A 20,198-nucleotide genomic window follows, 5' to 3' on the forward strand; every position below is an offset into this window, starting at 1 on the left:
TATGCATTAACACATTTTTAAAATTAAAAATAACATTGTCCATTACGACAACGGTACTCAAGTTATCGTTTTCACAGACATACACACACAGACATACGGACCAAAATTGCAAAACTCAGTGAGGTGTAAAACGTCAAGATTTGCGTAAATCTCTTTCTCTTTTTTTTTGCACGATAACAATAATTCCTCTATAGGCTACTTCGTATACGAGAAAGTAAAAATTCTATTTAAACCTGAAAATTCTCTAGACCATTTTTTTTCGGTTTTTTTTTTTCGTTTTTAATAGATGATATCTAAGTCACCAAGTGGTGTGTTAGCACATATTTTAATATAAAATGCTACAGATCGCGTTAGGGAAAGTAAAGGCGGTTGGGGATAGTGCTGACCACTATCCCTTCATATTCCGATGTAAAAAAAAAAGATGAAATCTTCTTCATCTGCCCAATGGATCGCTATACCTAAAAGAGAATCTTTACATTTTACTTTATTGATGTAGTAACAGTAACATCACAAGCATTAATTTAATGTAGTCGAAAACCAAACAATTGAACTAGGACCCTTAGAATGGCATGTACGTAAAGAAAAAAAAGAAGATGAAAAAGAAAAAAAACAAGAAACAAATGCATATAACTTTGGTTTGGAGTTTGTAATATTATAATAATCGAATTACTTTTTATGTTCAATTATTGGATGTTAATGTAATCATGTCGTTATGTGTTTTTGTGTTATTTATTTTTCTTCGCATTTGTTTAGTGTATTTTTACATAATGTGTTTTGTTTTGTTTCTGTTATTATTTTGGTTGTCGGTGTTATATTTTGTTGTGCATTGTGTTTTGCGCTGTGTTTTTAGTTTGATATATTATTTTTTTTTCTCTTTGTGACTAGTGTTTTGTTTATGACTGTTTATATTGCGTTTTGTAGCGTTTTTTGTTTCATGAATATTATATTATGTTAGTTTAAGCAATATTCAGATCGTTGATGTGTTTTGCATTTTCAACAGTTCGTTTTTCGTTTAAAATTCTTTCGCTTTAGAGATTCGTGTTTTTAAAATACTAGTTGCCTGGTCTGCTTTTAATTTTAGAATTACATCTTGTATCTAAAGTTTAGAACTCATGTCCTCTTTATTAACATCGGATCAAGAAAAAACTATTTCGTATGTTTAATTACACGTGAACTTGGACGAGTCTGGCTTGACACCCTTAATGTCCTTCATTATGGCCTTCGACAAGGTGAGCCCAAATATAAATACACCAACAGCAATAAAAATTATGGCGACCCCTCTTAAAACGTGGATTACTTTAGCCTGTTTCTCGCCTGATTCTAGTCGATCCTGCACCGTCTTCAACAAACACAGACCTGGTAATGTTAAACAAAATACACTGTTATGTAGGTCATTTGTCAGATATTTCTTTAACTAAATGAATCACGATGTAATTTACCTGGAAATATAAAAATAAAAGTTCCAGCAAAGGCCCCTATGATCTCTATGACCATTCCTATGTTTGGTACGAAAACTGAGAGTATCAAGGTCAAGGTGAACCACACCAATGTCGTTATGACGCGTCTCATCTTTTCTCTGTACAAAATTTCTTCCGGGCTCATTTTCCACAACATGCACCACACCGTGTCAAACGCTGCTCTGTGGAAATAGTCACATAACGTTAATTAATAATACAGCTCATGTATTCAATGTAATTTGACGTTCAAAGCAATAACAATGTGATTCTTTGAACACATCTCAAACATAACTATCCCCAAGTTATAATATAGATTTTGATAACAAATTACAAACTATTGAATTTTCGTCATAGCATATAGCTAGAAAGTATACTTTTAGTATTCAAATAAAATGTATGTGGAGTAATTATATAAGGATTATATTAACTTTTTTTTATAAAAAAAATATTCTTTAGTTGTTCGAAAAGACATTTCTATATTATGTGAATTGTAAAATATTTTTTTTTCCACTTGCAATGATAAAGAAAATACAATTTTCAAAACATGACGAAAGCTTAATGTATAATTGTGAAATTCGCTTGCTTATTTCTTCTTCGTTCTTAATTTTAGTGTGAGAAGGGATCCCCCTCCAACACAATTAAGGATTACGTGTCAACTGGTTATGCGACATTGAGGCCATTGACTCCGATTGTAGCCTGCTTTTCGTTTAGCATTTGCTTCCATAGCCTTTGCCCAACCAAGAACAAACTACAAGGCAGCAGTTGTTTTGATTTTGCAGTTGTCTCTCCTAGAAGAGTGGTTGTCCCCAGCTAACGAGCCTTCGAACTCGGGACTTTTCGGTTTAGCAACCATGAGCTTTACCGACTCGACTACGCCGACCCCTTGTTTATCTGTTTATATACATTTTAATTTTCAATTTTTAAAAAACATTTCGGCTTCATACGTCATTCAAATATCTTATGTATTACACAACTAAATGAGTAAACGGCTTACCTTCCTGAGAAGCATAAAATAGGGTAGGTGGTATATGTTTTAACAGAATATAGAACGACAGCCACCATCACATCAGCCGTTGGGTTAAATGACAGCAATATGTCATTTGTAACATTGTCACCCAACTGTAAATAGTGTAAATATTTTAAAAAATTAATCTTGATTTTATTATGCGCTCAGTAGTTTATAAAGACATTTAAATACCCAGGTAGGTTAATCAAACAGTTATAGGTTTTCAGTTTCGTCTCATATCTTAGTTGTTTTAACTCAATAAACACACACTTCAGTATCTCCGAACTACACTCTAAAGCAGTGGATCTTAACCTTTTTGCAGGTACCGAACCCTAAACAGTTTCACACGCGCATTCACATAACCCTTCTAATAGTTTTATAGTCCACATTGACAAAGTAGTCCTAACATTAAAGTTTCCAATGTTACTATTAGTCTAAGACATGATATTACCAAACCTGTAGATATCCCAGAACTGCAGTGACCGTGTATGTTACGACAGCCAATATCATGGCGAGTGTTACTGTTTTAGAGAACTCTCTCATGTTACGCTTGGCCATACATGAGTAGATGGGGACTAAGCCGAAATGACACTGAAATAATTAAATTTAAAAATTAAATATACTTTTTTAAATACAATTTATTTAGCCTGATCACAGATAATTTATTAATCAACGTGCTATTATATAAGGGGAACAATACACAGGCATATTTTTTCAACATGTTTAAGAACAATACATAGGCATATTTTTTCAACATGTTTAAGAACAATACACAGGCATATTTTTTCAACATGTTTAAGAACAATACATAGGCATATTTTTTCAACATGTTTAAGAACAATACAGAGGCATATTTTTTCAACATGTTTAAGAACAATACACAGGCATATTTTTTCAACATGTTTAAGAACAATACACAGGCATATTTTTTCAACATGTTTAAGAACAATACATAGGCATATTTTTTCAAGATGTTATAAATACAGAGGCATATTTTTTTCAACATGTTTAAAAAAATGTAATCAATCCATATATTGTTAGTGTTGTCAAAAATGAAGTAAATTCAAGAATAGCATTACTGGTTGTCAAGGAAATAAAGAAAAATAGTGTTGAAATTAATATCCTCTTATCCCATAATATAAGGCAGCGTTTCCTAGAAGTAGAGCGCTAGACTGTTAACCCGAAAATCGCGAGTCGAATCCAGGTTGAAGTCAGTAGAATGTCATTGAGACCACCCAGCTCTGATAGGTACTTAACTTACATTAGAGAAAGTAAATGCTGCTGGGCATAGTGCTGATAACAATATCCTTCATAAACCGAGGTCAAGAAATATATTAACTCCAATGTATCTGTCCAATGGATCACTAGGTCTAAAAAAGCAACATTTACTTTAATCCCTTAATGATTTGGTTTTCTCAAAATTTACATCAAATTTAATTTAATTTATCCTTCTTTTGATTTTGTAACCAGTATAATTTCTAAATATCATCAAAGTATGACGTTGGTACTGTTTATGTGTTTTTAATTATTTGTGCATACTGAATACAACAAACTTTACAGACCTGATAAGCAAAACAAAAATCTGGCACAACAAGAATTACATCGATCCAGGAACGTGGTCTGAAAGTTGAAACATCTGGGACTTATATATATATATATATATATATATATATATATATATATATATATATATATATATATATATATATATATATATATATGTGTGTGTGTGTGTGTGTGTGTGTGTGTGTGTGTGTAAACTGGAATATGTTCAGTTATATTGGATTCCAAAAAGCTACTTTAATGTTACAATGTACCAAAATCTGATTTATTTTATACTTTTTAAAATGTTCTGCTTTACATTCATTTTAACAGTACTTTTCCAGTCTTTTGTCATTTTGTTTAGATGCTAATTTCTTTTATAAGTCATAGACGCCGGAATCAAAGATTCAAACGTTATAAAATCCAATTTAAAAGAAAATCATTAACGTTGAGGAATTTGTTGCAATTAAACATTTGAGACAAAATTTTAAAATAAAAACTAAAAGAGTACGATGGAGAAACTAACTTCAGGGTTTCTTTTAGACAAATTGCACAGAAGTGCGCTTGAATCTTCCTGTGGGGGGGGGGGGGGGGGGGGGGGGTGTTCAAACTTCCTGAGAACGTGTGACAGTGTATGATTAGAATAGCCCATTAATGTTTTCTATTTTAATGGAATATTTCTTCTATTTCATCCATTTTGGGAAGGGTGGTGTTGGCTGGATCCAGTGACGCCTGAACAAAAAAAAATGTTTTCACTTGAATGTTTCGTAATACAGGAATGCTAACATACCGAGTTTCAATTTTTCCTTGATTATCATGCGCTTGAAAATATTTGATGGTGACTAGTCCAACAATGTAAAAGACACCCAACACACCTAAGATGCTTGGAGGGGTAGAGATGACAACATTTACTAAAAATACATAAAATAACATTAACAACACTGTAAAATTATTGTGTTTTGTTTAAATAGTTAAGTCCCCTGTGCCAAAAAAAAAAATGTATGAATTTAGTTGACCTAAAGTTAGTAATAGTAATTAAATTATTAAGGTGAAAATAAATTGTAATTTCTACATTGAACAACATTTAACAACATTGTGAAAATGTTGCCTCCCTTTTTTATTTTAAGAGTTAAGTCCCCTGTACCAAAAAATAATGTATAAACTTAGTGATCTAAAGTTAGTAATCTATATATATATATATATATATATATATATATATATATATATATATATATATATATATATATATATATATATATATATATATATATATATATATATATATATATATATATATAAAATTCTCTTCTGGGAGACGTTAGAAAACAAGCTGCCACCCCCCACCCCTCACCCGCCTCACATGGTCTGGTGAGCTGTGGTTCACGCTAATTGTTTACATTTTACAATCGTCGAGCCGGGTTTGGTGACGGCTATTAGGGGCAGATAATTTAGTTAGAAACTATTTTAAACTTAGAGGAGATAACTAAGAGGAGGCTGCTTTCACGGGGGGGGGGGGGGGGGTAGTGTTTTAAAGCAAATATTTTCAGTGGCAGCATTGATACTGTCGAATTCACAAATTATGAATTACTGAAAAGTGAAAAAAAGAACAACTAAATAGCAGCGTATGATACACCGCGGGTCGGCTCGTAGTATTTAATTATTAAGGTGAAAATAAAATAGCCAAGACACTAATTTTAACTTCTACATTGAAACCTTAATAAATAAGTTGAATAATTATTCTATATATTCTATAATTATTCTATCAGAATTTTCACTATAAAAAAACAATTCAGATATACTCTGGCGACCAAGAACAAATTATTAACAGAAACCATTAAAGAAAAATTATTACAGGATGTATCACCAAGACAAATAACACGAAAGTCTAGAATTTGGATCCTGTAGGTCGTCCATTGCTACACCCAGCTCTGATGGGTACCTGACTCATGTTAGGGAAAACGAAGTAGGCTGACCAAAGTGCTGACCACACTATCCTTTTGTTTGCCGGGATCATGGAAAAAAAGTCTACCGCCCCCCCCCCCCGAACGAAATGGAATTCATATATAAAATATAAACTTTTAACAGTGTCCGTGCCCCTCCCCCCCCCCCCCGAGAAAATTTTATCCACCCCCCAAGAAATAATTATTTTTATAATAATGACATTACATAAAAATTTTAGTTTTACACTGATTTTAAAGTTGTTTCATGTTCCATGTCAAACATTCTTCCAATTTAATTATTTAGTTAATAATGCACAACATAGTACATACTTAGCCTACCTAGTATATCTTAAAAAATCGATTCTTTTAGGAAAACACAATGGCAGTATAAAGGCTATAGACGTGAACGAAATCATAAAGGCTCTGGTCAGGTAGAATGGATTTGTAGTACAGTAAGTGTCACGGGCTATATTTAGAAAAACTGAAAGAAAATATCAAAATTCAAATAAAACTTCAGTAAAATACGTTGTTATATTAAATTTGTATGCATATGCCTAAAGAGATTTAAAATAAGCGACTCTTGCATTGTTACCGGAGACATATGTAACTGGTAATCGTTGCATTTTAGAAGTTGGTCAAATTTAAGTTAGAAATTTGTCGCATCGCACAAATAAACAAAAACAAAAACTAACTAAATAAACATTATAAAAGCTACTCACACAGCTCCCATAGGTCACCTATTATAGCTAAAAACATTATACACGTGCTAAAATTGGACAGAGAGATACAAATAGCGCAAGCCAGCTGCGCTTTTGGGCCACAAATGGACAGCATTAAATCTTGGTAGGTCTTGCTGGCTGTTATGTCAGAACAGTAACATAAGACGAGCACTGTGGGCACTAGAAACACAAGGAAAACCTGTAGAGATATAATTTAAATTGCCATTGGGTGATATTCAATTATATATAAATTGATTTTCATACATTTTAATGATACCATTTTGAAAGCTACGTTCAAAACAATGACATTAAAGTTACAAGGTTTTTTGCGATAAAAAAAATATTACAAAGCGTTTTTTTTTTCGGCTATAGCTATAGTGATATTTATGTCCATTATTTCTATTCGACTCCAACAATAGTATCGATTTTAATAGGATATGCTTCACTTCTCTTTAATTCTAAAATAAAGTATACTTATTTATCGATAAACTAGAACATGGGTTCCAAACTTATCAGCCCTAGGGCAGCATTAAATATCAAATAGGAGTACGGGGGCAGAGAACACACTCGAGGTCCAAATTTTAAAAAATCAAAATATGGAAGTTGTTTTAAATAATTATTAAATTCAATTATTATGTAATGACACATTGATACACTACACATTGATACGCTACACATGAACAACTGTATTAGTGGGAATGGTGACATTGTCTCCTGTATGCCAGAATAGAAGACGTTTTTGGCTTTAGCTTTCATGTCCCCAACATCAACAGTGACTTAAGATTATTATTGTACAAGTTTGGCAGGATTCACGTAAATTTCTGTAAATTTGTTCCGTACACAAAACGATCTCCACGGGCCGGATGAGAGGGCCTCGTGGACCGCAAGTGGCCCGCGGGCCGTATTTTGTAGACCCCTGAACTAGAACAAAATTGTGTCGAAGAAAATTAAGGCCAAATCAAAATTAATTTGTTAAAAACAAAAGTATAAAAACACAATGAATAATTGCTATTTTAATTAACTTTTGTAAGCCTTAAATCTTTCCTATAAATCTATTTTACCCAGCAATGTGATAGGCTAATTAGGATATAATTTAATTAAATAAAATATCTAGTCCAATTTTAGTTTACTGTTAAGAGTCACGTCCTTTGAAATTGTTACCGATAGGCATCTAAAGCAATGAATCAGTTTGGGTATTTAATAAAATTAATTGTTGATTAAATGTATATATTTGGTTTGGTATTTTTTGTTTTCAAAATAGTATGCGAATGTTATATTTGATGTGTGGAAGTTACTACTAAGCCAACCCACACCCACTCCTGCAAGCGTCCGCAAAAAGTGGTTTCCAGTACCAACGTACCGATTGCAAATACAGAAGAGTCTGAATCAACTTACTGATTGTAAATATACAAGAATCTGCATCAACGTACTGATTTCAAATACTAAAGAGTATGGATCAACTTACTGACTGTACAGCTATTCCCGAGATGACCCCTCCAGCATGATGGTAGGAAATTGGAAGGTTTAAAAGTCCGCCACCTATTGTACCGTTGAACATGAGAAACGCTAAGACAAGCCATCCTGAGCCTGGCGACATATAGACAACAATTATTGTGGCTCCATAATTAAAAGAAATTTTGCTATCTTATTTAGAACAGAAAAACAATGTTTTAAATTTGCTCCGTGTTTTATAAAAAATATTTTAATTAAAATGCAAAAAATAATATTATAAAGCTTAATATTAAATAACCGAACATCCTATTTTGCAATGCACGATATGTCTTAGTATAGTCATAAAATACGCTTTTTTAAATTCAGTATTTAGTCAGATAGTTTACAAGTTGTTAACTAAAAATATACCTGTATGTTTACTTTTGCTGTCTTTCAATGAATTAAAATCTGATATTGACTTAAGCTCTTGTCTCCCAACACAGCGTTCTATATTGACGTTGTTCACTTGGATACCCATGATTTATCTGCAATTAAGTATTAAACTCAAATAGTAAACATACATCAATTTGTTTAGGTTTAACTAGAAAGTGAGAAACAAAATATTTTCATTGCTGATGAGAATTATTGACTTGTTACAGTGGATTTTTCCCTATCTATACAGTACAGTATTAGCTATAATGGGAAGACATCAAAAACATACTCTGCACTCTGTCGTAATCCAAAGTATTTAAGAATACAAAACGTTATATGCTGTAAGGTTATTTTAACCTTTAAATATGTTGTGTAAATTAAGATATTACCGGAAATATCAGAGCCTACTACTGCTACCACGAACGTTTTGAGTCGGGTTCAGGTTTCGAGTCAGCTAGACATCAGTGAATTTTCCAGACTCTGATGGTAGGCCTACCTAGCTTTGATTAGGGGAAGTGAAGTCGCATGGGCATAGTGTTGACCAAAATATCACTTCATTTGAAGTAGGTGTAGAAACAGGTGAGCTCTACTTCGTCTGCCACATAGAACACCAGATTCGAAATTGCAATTTTCTTTTGCCGTAAATCCTATCTCAAATCAACTAAATAAAGTATCAAGAACGTAAACATTAAGACTTATCCCTACTCTATTCACACGCTAACTACTTTTTTGAAATATATTGCCAGTGCTACAGCCGCTAAGTGAAGCTAAACATTCCATCCTAGGCAGTTATGTACAGCCAAATACAGCAACAACTGGTTATACAGGCCGTAGTTTAGCCTTAGGTCTACACCTGTCACATCTAAGTTTTTATCCCTTTAAACTCTTCTCACATAGGTCGTCCCTTGAGCATAAAAACAAAAGAATTGATTACCGTCATGAGACATTTGTTGTAATTGTGAAAGGACGTATTCTATTATTTGGCTTTGCTCGGTCGCTAGCCTGCGCTTTACTCTATGCATAAACTTATCTCTATACTTAGCCATAACCTTTAACCTTTTTCCTTAGCCCTGGCATTATCTCTATCCTTAGTCCTGACCGTCAGTGGCGTAGCAAGGTCGGGTGTCACCCGGTGCGGCACTTAATGGTGTCACCCAAACTTTCGATCTGCACCCCCCCCCTCAAACTTTCGATTTGCACCCCCCTCAACTTTTGATTTGCACCCCCCCCCCCTCAAGTTTTTCTCTATATATTTTGCTATTTTTTGCCTTGGTGTCACCCCCCTAAACGTTGTCACCCGGTGCGGTCCGCACCCCCCCTCGCTACGCCTCTGTTAACCGTATCTCTATCCCAGAGGCGTCGCGAGGCGGGGGCGGAGAGTGTGGTGTGGACCGAAACGGGTGACACAATTTGATTCAAGATATGAAAAAAAAATGTTTTGCCAGTTCAATGAATGGTTATTAGAGTTAAAAGTATTTTAAGCACATAATGACGATCCTTACAAGTGACGGGGGGGGGGGGGGGAAGACGCCGTGACGTAAACATGCAAACTCTACTTTAAAGGCTTTTACTGCATGATTTACAGAGAGAAAAAAAAGACGGGGGTGACACCACGATGTCGTTGCTTTAAGGTAATGCGAGGGATACGCTTTCATGGGTTCCACTCAAAGGCGTATAGTAAACTTTATTACAACAAAGTTGCTCAAGGCTAACCGCCTTGTAATGTTGTGATATGTATCAAACAAAGGACTAGCATACACATTGCACACTAAGCTGATTTGTTTTTAACCCTTAAATGCATGACTTTTTAATAATGATTGAAAAAAATATTTTTATAATGTTTTGGTGGGTATATGAAGAGTATAGTCAAGTAAAAAAATATTTTTAGTTTAAACATGTTCTTTAATTAAAATCCGAAATGTTGCATGTCTGCAACATTATGTAGTAAGGTGATACTTTTTAAGACAGTTTTTAAGACAGTTGTTGATCTTGTTACAACAAAGATATATGTTGCACTTGTGGCAAACTGTTTGAGCTTGATGTGAATTTGCACCTGTCATTGCACTATTCCACGAGACTTAGTGTCCACACAGGTCCAGGAGATCCAGGGTCCACACTGGTCAAGGATATCCAGGGCCCACACTGGTCCATGAGATCCAGGGTCCACACTGGTCCAGGATCCACACTGGTCCATGAGATCCAGGGTCCACACTTATCCAGGGTCCACACTGGTCCATGAGATCCAGGGTCCACACTGGTCAAGGATATCCAGGGTCCACACTGGTCTTGTAGATCCAGGGTCCAAACTGGTCCAGGATATCAAGGGTCCACACTGGTCCAGGATATCTAGGGTCCACACTGGTCCAGGATATCTAGGGTCCACACTGGTCCAGGATATCTAGGGTCCACACTGGTCCAGGATATCTAGGGTCCACACTGGTCCAGGATATCCAGGGTCCACAGTGGTTCAGAATATCTAGGGTCCACACTGGTCCAGGATATCTAGGGTCCACACTGGTCCAGGAGATCCAGGGTTCACACAGGTCCAGGATATCTAGGGTCCACAGTGGTCCAGAATATCTAGGGTCCACACTGGTCCAGGATATCTAGGGTCTACACTGGTCCAGGATATCTAGGGTCTACATTGGTCCAGGATATCTAGGGTCCACACTGGTCCAGGATATCTAGGGTCCATACTGGTCCAGGATATCCAGGGTCCACACTGGTCCAGGAGATCCAGGGTCCACACTGGTCCAGGATATCTAGGGTTTACACTGGTCCAGGATATCTAGGGTCCACACTGGTCCAGGAGATCCAGGAAGATACTCTGGATCACCAAGAGCATCTACTTCATATTATTCTTCACCTTGATTCACATTGATTTCTTAATGGTTATGCTGAAACTAGAAGAAAAACAAAGTACTATATAATGACCAATGCTGATGTATAAAGTAAAAAACAATAGTGCAAAAGTAGGTCAATTTGCATAACGTTGCATCACTGCAACCAAAGTTTTGTGAAGATTTTAAAATAAATTATGAATTGATTTTCAAAACAACACATACAATATGTAATACATACCTTAGGTTGTCAGAAACATATTTTTTGAAATTACAAAACCAGTTTATTTGACTTTGATGAACTTTGAAACGCCAACCAAAAATGCTGATATAAAAAACCTTGTGATCCTGCACAAATTTGAGATCGGCTTGGCGGTAAAACAAATCTAGGTCACTTAGACATGCGCAAGCTGTAGGTTAACATTGTAGCAGTCAAACAACGTGATGCACAGAATAAAACATGTTTAGGCTAATATTTTATTGGAAGGTAACTGGTATGTTGCAGATTTGTACCGGTATGCATTTAAGGGTTAAACTTTTAGGACCATGTGCTTTTGTTTGATTGTTGGAATCCGGTAATCCGTAATCCCGGAAAGGACATATTTCTTAATTACTTTCTCGTATAGAGAAAGTCTTGTAATCGTGCAAAAAAAATCGAGATTTTTACAAATCTCGACGTTTTACACCTCACTGATACGGAAAAACATAATTTTGCAATCTTGTCCGTATGTCTGTGTGTCTGTCTGTCTGTCTGTCTGTGTGTAAACACGATAACTTGAGTACCGTTACAGCTAGGTCGATGAAATTTCATATATAAGTATTTTATCAAAATCGTAGATCCTGATCAACTTTTGAGCGATTTCCGATAACCGGAAGTGGTACTTTTTCTACTTTGAATTTTTCAAAAGCCTATAACGTGAGTACTATTTCAGATAGATAAATGAAATTTCAGATGTAAGTAAAAGATCTAATTCTCTACCTTCTGTCAAACTTTGAGTAATATCCGTTGACCGTAAGTACTAATTTACGCTATTTTTGATTTCTCAAAAAAAAACGCATGTAAATTTATAAAGTACTAATAATAGTGCGCACTATTATGCACATTTTGTTTTGGCGTTCGCTTGGTGTGCAATTCTTTTTTCTATGACATTCTATTCTATTTTTAAAAGTTTAAGTAATTAAAAATCATGTCTATATATCAAGTTATATAAGAATATTCGAGAAAGTTTAGGAGAGATCACTCCCGGTTTATTTTTTTATAGCAAAACAAAATAATAAATGGCTTTAAAATTATTGTTATTTTAGAATGAAGCCGATGGAAATAGTTGCTAAGTGTGTTTAAAGTATTTTTAAAGCAAATATGTGTTTGTGATGACCTATGACGACACATCTGGGAAATACATAATTTGCGTGAATTAAATTGTTAAAGCATTTTTAAAATTGCTTTGAAACAAGTCATAAAAATAGCGTTTTAAACAGTGTAGAGTTAGACACGTTCGATTGCATTGAAAGCTTCTTAACAGATGAATTCGTGCGAATTAAATAATTAAACGATTTCTTAAATTTCTATGAAGCAATCCAAAAAAGTTGCGTTTTCAACAAGTAGAGTAGGGCACATTCGAATGCTTTATTAGCGTTTTAACAGATGTTTTACTTAATTGCGAAATGCAATGTTTTATTCCAGGTGACGCAATGTTTATTGTGCCGAACCGGGTTAGGATGAGCGTGTAACAGGTGGGTAATTGTTGCATCACTTAGAACCGTCATGCTTGGATAGCCACGGCCTCATACTAGTCAAACAGAACACCAGGTTTTCGTTGACTAATCATAGGGACCGACAAGTTTTGCAATGTTCAATAAATTTAAAAAGCAGGAAGTAATGAAGTGAACTCCTCTGAACTTTCTTTTATATTTGTGTATAAGAGAATATAAAAGTTAATGTTTTTACGGTTTATTACTATTTCGCTGACTTACCATAGGGACCGGCAAGTTGTGCAATGTTCAATAAATTTATAAACAGGAATTAATGAAGTGAACTCCTCTGAACTTTCTTTTATATTTGTGTATAAGACAATATAAAAATTAAGGTTTTTATGGTTTATTACTAGAAGTCATGATATTTGAGGAGTGCTCAATATATTTAACTTTTTATATCAGACTAGCCGTCCCGGCCAGGCCCTGCTCTGGCTTCTGTGAAAAACCTTTCTGTTAAAGACCATTACCTGTGTGTTTAGTAATCATCATAAACCCGGCATTGCCCACCCAAACCACAACCAACCAAAACAACAAAACGCAAACATAACGCTAACACAATTACAAATACAAACGAAAACAAAAACCTAACAACAAACCCAACCACAACCACAAACACCAATACAAACACAAAGAAAAAACAAACAAAAAAGCAAACGAAAACAAAAACCTAACAACAAACCCAACCACAAACACCAATACCAACAAAAAAAAATCAACGAAAAAAGCAAACGAAAACAAACCAAATCCAAACGCAAAACCAACCAAAAACACAAATACAAACCCAAACAAAAAAAACACAAACAAAAACGAAAAAAGAAAGAACAAAAACGAACCAAATTAAAACGCAACCCCCAACGCAAACCCACCTAAACACAAAGAAAACACTAACGCGAACATAAACGCCCGGGGCGGAATCACCTGTTTTAGCTTAATGAACGACTATAGTACCCCAACTTATTCACAGTCTTTTGCACTCACTTAAACGAACGCGCCTGTTTCAATTTAATAAACAATTTTAATACTCCAAGCTTATCCGTAAAATACCTACAACATTTGCACTTGATCAATCCCCGCTAATTATGTAATTATTTTTTTTCCCAACACCAAAACAAAGTAATTAAAAAGTAAATTATTTTCACGGAATGCAATGGTTTTATAAAGGGAAGTAATTGTGTTTTTCCTAATTTATCAAAGGGAAGTAAGTGCTATAGGACTAAATAAAGACATAATTAGAATTTTTGTAAAAGATGATATTTTTTTTAAAACTTGTGTTTAATGAACATGCCGACAATTATTACTATAATTTGAAAAATGAAAATTATTTCCCAACACTTTCAATAGTAATTTTTTAGCTCATAAATTTAGACAAATGCGCACGATAATTTTTCTAACACTTAAAATCGTACAATTCCAACGACATACAAATGCATTACATACAGAACTGAGCTTTATATATTAGATTCTATATTCTTCGCAAATATTTTGTAATAACATTTGTATTGATTAGTGTAAAAAAAATTAAAGACCCCTCTTTAGACCTAGCGATCCATTGGACAGTTAAAGTAGAGTTCATATGTTTTTTGACCTCGGAAGGGAAAATGTGGTAGGCCTACCCACTTTGCCCAGCTGGGTGGACTCCGGACATTCTACTGACTTTGACACGGATACAAACTCGAGACTATCGGATTAGCAGCCTAGCGCTATACCGCTTAGGCCAAAATAATTTATTATTATAGTTTTAGTTTGGGAAGAAAACATTATTATTATTTTTTTGTAGCCTTGAAAACGACGATTGCTCAAAATTTGAAACAAAAAGAAACATTAACAGCCTTTATCAAGGCGACTAATAAGCGAACTTGTTTTAAGTAAGTCTGTCTTCATCTACTTCTTCTTCTGCGTTCTTAATTGAGCTTATGCTGGAGGATTTAAACAACAAATCCAACTTCGTGGATGACCTGGACTGTGGTCTCTAGATCTGCGGGTGCCTTATATAGTATTTCCTTGAGTGGGGTTATAGGGATCGTGTTTGAATCGCGCCTGGTTGTACAAGGAGCAACTGGACTGTGGTCTCTAGATCTGCAGATGCCCCATATAGTTTTTCTTGAGTGGGGTGTATATGGGCCAGTGTTTGGATCGCGCCTGGCTGTACAAGGGGCAGTCCTGTAGGACGTGCTTTGTATTCTCTGGGGCCATGCTACAAGGGCAAGTTTCCTTCATGAAACTGAAGAAATGTGAAGCTAATTCTTCATGTGTGTATTGAAACACTCGCAGGATGAATAAATCATTGACTTCTTTCTTCCACATATAAACATTTTTTGCCGTCTATGCCCTACATAAGCTGCCGTGTTGTTTTAATGAAAATGCGTTTCTCGACTGCTGTGACTATTGTTAAGCTTTCGTAATGGGATATGATCACGCAACATGTGTGAGCTATGCATACATTAGGTTAGTATGTAAAGTGGTGGAAAATACAGTATATCATTAGAGCAGTGGCTCTTAACCTACTTGAACTTACCGAAACCCATTTGTTTCGTATGTGCATTCACCGAACCCTTATTATTTTAATAGAGAAAGAAAGAAATATAATAGATATATATGGTTATGAGGGATCGGCGTGGTCGAGTCGGCAAAGCTTATGGTTGCTAAACCGAAATGTCTCGAGTTCGAACCCTCGGGCAGATGAGGCTCGTTAGCTGGGGACACTCTTCTAAAAGAGAAACTCCAAAATCAGACAACTGCTGCCTTGTAGTTTGTTCTTGGTTGGGCAAAGGCTATGGAAGCAAATCCAAAAAGAAAAGCAGGCTGAAATGGGAGTCAATGGCCTCAATTGCGCATAACCAATTGACACGTATACTTAATTGTGTTGGAGAGGATCCTTTCCAACACTAAAATTAAGAACGAAGAAGAAGAAAGAAACATAGTAATGTATTTTGCACATGCATAACGAATCGTGCATTAACATCAATATGTTCTGAGAAAAAAAAAATTATTATATGATTTTCACACTAAATTAACAACATAATAATGGAAATCAGTATAACCTGCTGTTTTCTTTGAAAAACCCACGCAGAAATGTGTTGCCTCAGCTTGAATTTAGCTAGCGCTGTGTTCTTGTGCTTTCCATCTCCACACAGCTTGAGGACGTTTTTTTTCATAATGTTCCCGGTTTTAGACTAGAATTGACTAACTTGGCATTGCAAATCTTCGAGCTATGACGCTGACTCCTATTAAGTTCTGTAATATATGTAACTCTGTATTTTATATGTTAACTTATTATTTCGCTCTGGCGCACTTTATTACCATGTCCTGCTATCGCGCTGTCGTATTTGAACTATCAGCGGCGGCTAGTTCTATTCTCAGCACAAACATGCGATCTCAAATCACATAAGTCGGGTGTATGTCTTGACCACCGCCAAACCACTAAGATTAACTCACTGAAACTCACGGGTTCGATGAAACCCAAGTTTAGAACCTCTGCATTTTAATAATGATCGAGGTATAAATATTAAATTTTAAACTATCATTTCCTCTGTGTTTAAAACTAGGCCCGCTTTAATTACAGTAAGAAATTCAATCGACAATAAAATTGATTTGTCTTCAGAGTTTCTTCCGGGCATCTCCGCCCCCCCCCCCGAATGAAGTCTACCGCCACACCACCCCCCCCCCCCAACACACACACACACACACCCACTAACGATATGGAATTAATAGAGAATATATATATACTTTAACCAGTCTCCGCCCTTCTCCCCCCCCCCCCCTCCGAAAATATCAAGTGTCTTCCCCCATCCCCGGAGAAAAAAGTCTGGAAGAAACACTGTATTGTCCTAGAACCTGCCTAACACTAACCTAAAACCAAATGTTAACCCAAATTGACCTGTTATCCTGTTTTGATCCTAATGCTCATTATAGTTTACCCCGTTTCACAAATCTGTAAACAAATCTAGCTCGAACTTAATAGATAATTTTTAGCTAACCAAAATTCAGTTTAAACGCTTTATTGAGAATCCTTTCCAACATTAAAAATTAATTAATTAATTAAGAAGAAGAAGTCATCGTATAGATCACAGGTTCCCAAACTTTTTAAAATGGTAAATCTTTTTTATAAAAGCCATTTGACCTTCGAACTCCAAACAATGACTAAAATTCTTTTTTTTTTATGCCACACGTTGGCAACCCACAGAAAACTTTTCGCGACATCTGGTGTTCGCGAGATATTTATTGGGAACTCGGGGTTTAGATTAGTTAGTGAAACAAAAATTACACAGCGCGACTGAAGTTGAACGCGGGATGCTAATATGTAAAAGAAATATTGGGTAAAGTAAAAACAAGAAACCTGATACGGATCATAGAATATCCTCACACACCAAGGTGCAAATAACCCAATATTTTAAACCCATTATATCTGCATGTAGGCCTATACATTGTAAGCTTTTTTTTTTAATCCCTGATACTTGTGTTTTTTTAGTTTAAAGGGGAAGTAAAACTTGAGGATCTCTTTGAAATACAAACCGAACAGAGATGGTATTAGTGACACTCAGTAAAGTTGAGAGATGCATCTGACAGCTTAAGTGTTGCGATAGTGATGTGTTTTTTTCTGCGCAATAAAACGTTGTTTCTATTAATACGTTATAAATGTGTGCCTGGTGTAACACTATTATTATAACAATCCTGGCTGTATGATTTTTGTATGTTTAAATGGGAAAGTTAAAGTGGAGGCGGCCTAGTTTGACAAGTGGGGCGCGATCATTTTTGAGGACATGAGTAGTTTAAAAAAAAAAATTTAAAAAAAAACAACGTTTTGCTATCAAACAATAAAATTTTAAACCTGCAAATAATTCAGAAACTTTGTAGTTTTAGATTCAATGTTATAAAATTAAGACTAATTTTCAATTTATTTTCATCAAGCATAATTTATAACCTGAAGTTTCACTTTTGGCTGTACAGGAATTCTGTGATCGATATTCTGATAGTCCGAATTCATAGTAACTTGTTCTCAACACTTCGCCGATAAAATTTTTAAACCCCATGACCTAGTACTGCCGTTTATGTTTACAGTTTGTGTAATTAAATACTTGCTAACCTAACGAATAGCAGGATTTCCGTTTATGTCTCCATTAACACGTGTAAACCAAATTGCTTTTGTCTTTTTTTAAAAAGAATAGTGCTTAATTACCGAAAATACTAAAACATCAAATGCGCAAAATGTTTCTACAATATAAGCTACGATAACGCTCTTGTACAATATTGAAATGCGATTTAAAAAATCACTTTTCTCGAGATTATGTTTTTGGACATACTGCATTTGTCCTCTATACACTCGATTTATTTTAATAAATTCGGACCAGATTTTAAAAAAAAAATATTTTAAACCCCATTAAGAGACTATTGACGGCCGACTCTAATGATGGTCCTTGTGAAATTTAAAAAAAAAAGACAAAGCAACAGGAAAGAGGTTGACATGGTATGAGTGTCCATCATAAAATTTTAGATGTTTATCTGACAGCTTAAGTGCTGTTCTGTACAATAAAGCTTTGTCTCTATTAATATGTTCAAAATAAGTGCATTATCTAACTTTATTACTATAATAGTGTTGGCTGCTTTATAAATTCAATTTACTGTATAAAACATTAAACTGAAATAGCCCTTTTAAGTCTCGGTCTCTCTCGATTAAATAAAAATTCTCGTTAGCCAAGGGGTTATATAAATTTCATAACTATATTAATTGTTTTTTAAACAGGATTCACATTGATACCAAAATACACGGCGGGTTTTTGTTTCTAGGCGTCGATTTAAGATTTTAAAATACCATGAGCACCCAAAATACAACAACTATGCACATTTTGCTAATAATAAAATCAAATTAATTATAGATAAGCCGAGTCTGTTAATATTATATTATTATTGAAACCACATTAATGACAACTTGTTACGGATTCGAATAAATAATAACTAACCGTCGATTCTTTAAAATCCATCACCATTTAACGTAGGCTATATTGTTTTTTACTTCGCATGAACAGAAGAAGACTCCTAAACTTGGCGCTCAAGTGGACTCACCCTGGAAAACGAAAGAGAGGAAGATCACGGGGAACATGGAGGAGAGAGATGGAAGAAGAAGTACAGGCTACTGGCAAAACCTGGCATGAACTAAAGTGGCTCGCCCAAGACAGAGTGCAATGGCGGAGATTTGTTATTACCCTATACTCCAAAGGGAGTGACGAGGATTAAGTAAGTATATTTGTTTAAGGATATCAACCATTTTGTAGTGTTTTGTTATCACAGTTTACGATTTTAAATGACTTGACAAAAGCGGAAGTAACTTTTATAATTTTTTAATGATTTAATAATAATATTCACATTTGGTTTGAAGAATACTAGCTGGCAAGTATGAATATGTGATGGTGCTGACCTACTTACAAGACTAGCGGTAAAATACACGCTTGCTAATCGTAGAAAAATAATGAATTTTCAAATAGGAGGGGTTATTTGACATATTGCCTCAACATGTGAAGATGAGTATGGTATAAGAGATTGTGTATAAATGTATCCCCAAACTAACCCGTGTCCAAACCAAGTAAGGAAGCCCTGACGTCTTGCTAATAAACAAAGCTTACAAGTCACTTTTTAAAAACCTTTTCTTGTGCATTGTTACTCGTCTTCTCTTGTCTTGTCTAATTACCCATTTTACGTATTTATTTTAAATCTCAAGAAAGCCGACCATACACCGTTTTACCAAAACAAAACAGCCGTTTTAATATATATATATATATATATATATATATATATATATATATATATATATATATATATATATATGCTCCTTTTTAACGGTACCACCGGCTCAAGCTTTGTTTATTAGCAAGACGGCAGGGTTTACTTACTTGGTTTGGATCCTGTACTTACTTCTTTTTTTTAAACAAGACTTATATAAATTAAATGCTTATTTACTGGACAGTGTTATGACTGAGTCTATTATTGATACTAGTTGGCTATCTACCCCGCCTTACCTAGCGATGTGCAGGCTAGGGGAAGTAGATTTCGACTGTCTTTGACCTGAGCCCGACCCAACTAAC

The 20,198-nt window shown here is 34.8% G+C and overlaps 1 protein-coding gene across 1 annotated transcript; it reads right to left on the reverse strand.

Annotated features, from left to right (window-relative positions):
* Positions 1-1,159: 1,159 nt before the first annotated feature.
* LOC131935594 (sodium-coupled neutral amino acid transporter 7-like) lies at positions 1,160-8,264 on the reverse strand. The gene is made up of 9 exons (XM_059292082.1): positions 8,130-8,264; positions 6,665-6,863; positions 6,285-6,426; positions 4,796-4,888; positions 4,026-4,083; positions 2,920-3,054; positions 2,452-2,576; positions 1,440-1,639; positions 1,160-1,356 (listed from the first exon to the last, which is right to left on the reverse strand). Exons 1-9 carry the CDS (start codon positions 8,259-8,261, stop codon positions 1,160-1,162), a joined length of 1,281 nt encoding a protein of 426 aa, XP_059148065.1. The 5' UTR covers positions 8,262-8,264.
* Positions 8,265-20,198: the final 11,934 nt, after the last annotated feature.

This window comes from Physella acuta, unplaced genomic scaffold (assembly GCF_028476545.2).
Source record: "Physella acuta isolate Inbredline_101_S28 unplaced genomic scaffold, ASM2847654v3 ptg000150l, whole genome shotgun sequence".
Classification (NCBI taxonomy): domain Eukaryota; kingdom Metazoa; phylum Mollusca; class Gastropoda; family Physidae; genus Physella; species Physella acuta.

What these genes read in the sequence shown, in the direction of transcription:
- LOC131935594 (XM_059292082.1), bottom strand. Translation starts at nt 8,261, where the DNA reads ATGTCGCCAGGCTCAGGATGGCTTGTCTTAGCGTTTCTCATGTTCAAC. An exon ending in CAAGGAAAAATTGAAACTCG is followed by an intron (nt 4,084 to 4,795) that starts GTATGTTAGCAT and finishes TTCAACTTTCAG; the next exon opens with ACCACGTTCCTGGATCGATG. An exon ending in TTTTATTTTTATATTTCCAG is followed by an intron (nt 1,357 to 1,439) that starts GTAAATTACATC and finishes TAACATTACCAG; the next exon opens with GTCTGTGTTTGTTGAAGACG.